Below are 2,872 nucleotides of genomic sequence, written 5' to 3' on the forward strand. Positions count from 1 at the left end.
TTGCAGGCTAGATTCTCTGCAGGGTTGACCCACTCCACCTTGAATGTGTACGTGGCGGCTATAACTGCTTACCACGCCCCTCTCGGTGGTCAGTCTGTGGGAAGACAGCCCCTGGTTACACGTATCCTCTGCATTACGCAGCGGTTGAGGCCTCCCGTACGACCTCATGTTCCACCATGGGACCTGGCCGTGGTCCTTGAGGCTCTCTGTAAACCTCCGTTCGAACCTATTGAGGAGGTTTCAGATCGAGTTCTGACACTTAAGACTGTCTTCTTGTTAGCTATCACTTCACTGAAGAGAGTCGGAGATTTGCAGGCCTTGTCAGTGGCCCCCTCCTTTCTAGACTTTGCGCCCGGCTTAGCCAAAGATTTTCTGTACCCCAGGCCGGGGTACGTCCCTAATGTGCACTTCCTCAGTACCACGTCCCGTTGTACTTTAGGCTTTCTGTCCTCCCCCTTTTAGGGAGCCTGACCAGCAGAAGCTAAATTGCATGTGTCTAGTGCGAGCACTGAGCACTGGACACATATATCCACAGAGCTGCCATGTGGAGGAAGTCTGACCAATTATTCGTTTGTTATGGTCTTTCCAAGAGGGGTCTGCCTGCCACTAAGCAGACCCTCAGTAGGTGGATTGTTGATGCCATTACTATGTCATATGAGTCCGCTGGCCTTCCTTCACCCTTAGGGGTCAAGTCTCACTCCACCCGAAGTGTGGCGGACTCTAAGGCCTTCCTGTCGGGTGTGGCTATGCAGGATATATGTAACGCGGCAGGTTGGTCTACGCCACTCACCTACGCAGCTCGAGTTCCTGAAGGGGAACGTCTCTAGGTTATGTATGTAACCCTAGATCCCCGAGGGAACGAAACACTGTATCTCCTGCCATGCTTCCGGCATCCCTGTGAGCGCTTCCTTCATTCTACCAAAAGCTGCCGCTGTTTCCACCGCACATGCTTTTATAGCTTCCTGGGGTCTCATTCTCCCTCTACGAGGAAACTGTATGCCCTGAAGTGGAAACTCTTCACTTCCTGGTGTAGAGATCGCCAGCTTGATCCAGTTAACTGCCTGGTCGGTTCAGTGCTAGAGTTCTTGCAGGCTAGATTCTCTGCAGGGTTGACCCACTCCACCTTGAATGTGTACGTGGCGGCTATAACTGCTTACCACGCCCCTCTCGGTGGTCAGTCTGTGGGAAGACAGCCCCTGGTTACACGTATCCTCTGCATTACGCAGCGGTTGAGGCCTCCCGTACGACCTCATGTTCCACCATGGGACCTGGCCGTGGTCCTGGAGGCTCTCTGTAAACCTCCGTTCGAACCTATTGAGGAGGTTTCAGATCGAGTTCTGACACTTAAGACTGTCTTCTTGTTAGCCATCACTTCACTGAAGAGAGTCGGAGATTTGCAGGCCTTGTCAGTGGCGCCCTCTTTCCTAGACTTTGCGCCCGGCCTGGCCAAGGCTTTTCTTTACCCCAGGCTGGGGTACGTCCCTAAAATGCCCTCCTCAGTACCATGGCCCGTCGTACTTCAGGCTTTCTGTCCTCCCCCCTTTAGGGAGCCTGACCAGCAGAAGCTAAATTGCATGTGTCCAGTGCGAGCACTGGATACATATGTCCACAGAGCTGCCATGTGGAGGAAGTCTGACCAATTATTCGTTTGTTATGGTCCTTCCAAGAGGGGTCTGCCTGCCACTAAGCAGACCCCCCTTAGGTGGATTGTTGATGCCATTACTATGTCATATGAGTTCTCTGGCCTTCCCTCACCCTTAGGGGTCAAGGCTCACTCCACCTGAAGTGTGGCGGCCTCTAAGGCCTTCCTGTCGGGTGTGGCTATGCAGGATATATGTAACGCTGCGGGCTGGTCTACGCCGCTCACCTTCGTCAGCTAGTTCCCTGAGGGAACGAGACGCTGCGTCTCCTGCCATACTTCCGGCGTCCCTGCGAGCGCTTCCCTTATTCTCCAGAAGCTGCCACTGTCTCCATCTCACATGCTTTTATAGCTTCCTGGTCACACGTCACCCCATCCGTGACGTCACACCCATTCATTGGTCTGATTACACACACAATTCAGAGCATGGTCACGCTGAAGATGTTCCCAAAGCGTTCGACGCAGCGTCTCGTTCCCTCTGCGAACTAGGGTTACATATGTAACCTTGAGACGTTTGTCCTCTTTTCCCCTGTACTTTACTCATGCTGAATTGGGTCTTCTACTCCCCAGGGATCTTGCTGCCAGATTACTCCAAATGATCCCTGATAATGAGATCTTGTTAGCCAAACTGTGTGCCTTCTACCCTGGCAGCTCTGCCGAAATCAACCACCTGCACGAAAAGGTAACTACTTCATTTATACATCTCAATGCTCAACCTTAACCAAATAAAAATCATTCATACATTGAGTGTAAAGAACCAAACAAGAATGTATAGTGTTTATTATTTGAAGTGAAAATGGTGAATGTTTTCTGCAAAGGCAGACATTCATTTAAGTATAATTATTTATAATAATACTCTTAATTTTTTTCAGTGTGGTCTACCGACTTTAGAGGAATGTAAAGAACTTGCTGAAAGTGCACATGCTGAGGGAGAAATCTTTCAAGCAGTAAAGTATTACCTCCTGAGCCCAGAACCAGAAAAAGCTCTTCCCATTGGGATCATGTATGTCAAAGGTGAGTGTCTGTTGATGTATCTGTGTCTAACTTTTTCAACTTCACATTTCATTATTCATATATATAATCACACACACACACAGTGCTTAACAAATTGATTAGACCACCTGTCAAAAACTTTTTTTAAACTAAAAATTGTATTGTTATTTATTGAGCAAATAAACTGAAACAACTAAATAGTCTTTATTCACACATAATAACAAAACAACTTATATATAT

The 2,872-nt window shown here is 48.6% G+C and overlaps 1 protein-coding gene across 8 annotated transcripts in view; it reads left to right on the plus strand.

Moving 5' to 3' along the window:
* LOC107676687 (WD repeat-containing protein 17-like) overlaps positions 1-2,872 on the plus strand; it is a 31,282-nt gene that overhangs the window by 23,116 nt on the left and 5,294 nt on the right. For all 8 annotated transcript variants that reach the window (XM_016471324.1, XM_016471323.1, XM_016471318.1 and 5 more), the window contains 2 exons: positions 2,210-2,321; positions 2,512-2,653. In XM_016471324.1, the coding sequence (XP_016326810.1) occupies positions 2,210-2,321; positions 2,512-2,653 (254 nt within the window). The remainder of the gene's footprint in view (positions 1-2,209; positions 2,322-2,511; positions 2,654-2,872) is intronic.

Source organism: Sinocyclocheilus anshuiensis, unplaced genomic scaffold (genome assembly GCF_001515605.1).
Source record: "Sinocyclocheilus anshuiensis isolate Anshui unplaced genomic scaffold, SAMN03320099.WGS_v1.1 scaffold76, whole genome shotgun sequence".
NCBI lineage: Eukaryota > Metazoa > Chordata > Actinopteri > Cypriniformes > Cyprinidae > Sinocyclocheilus > Sinocyclocheilus anshuiensis.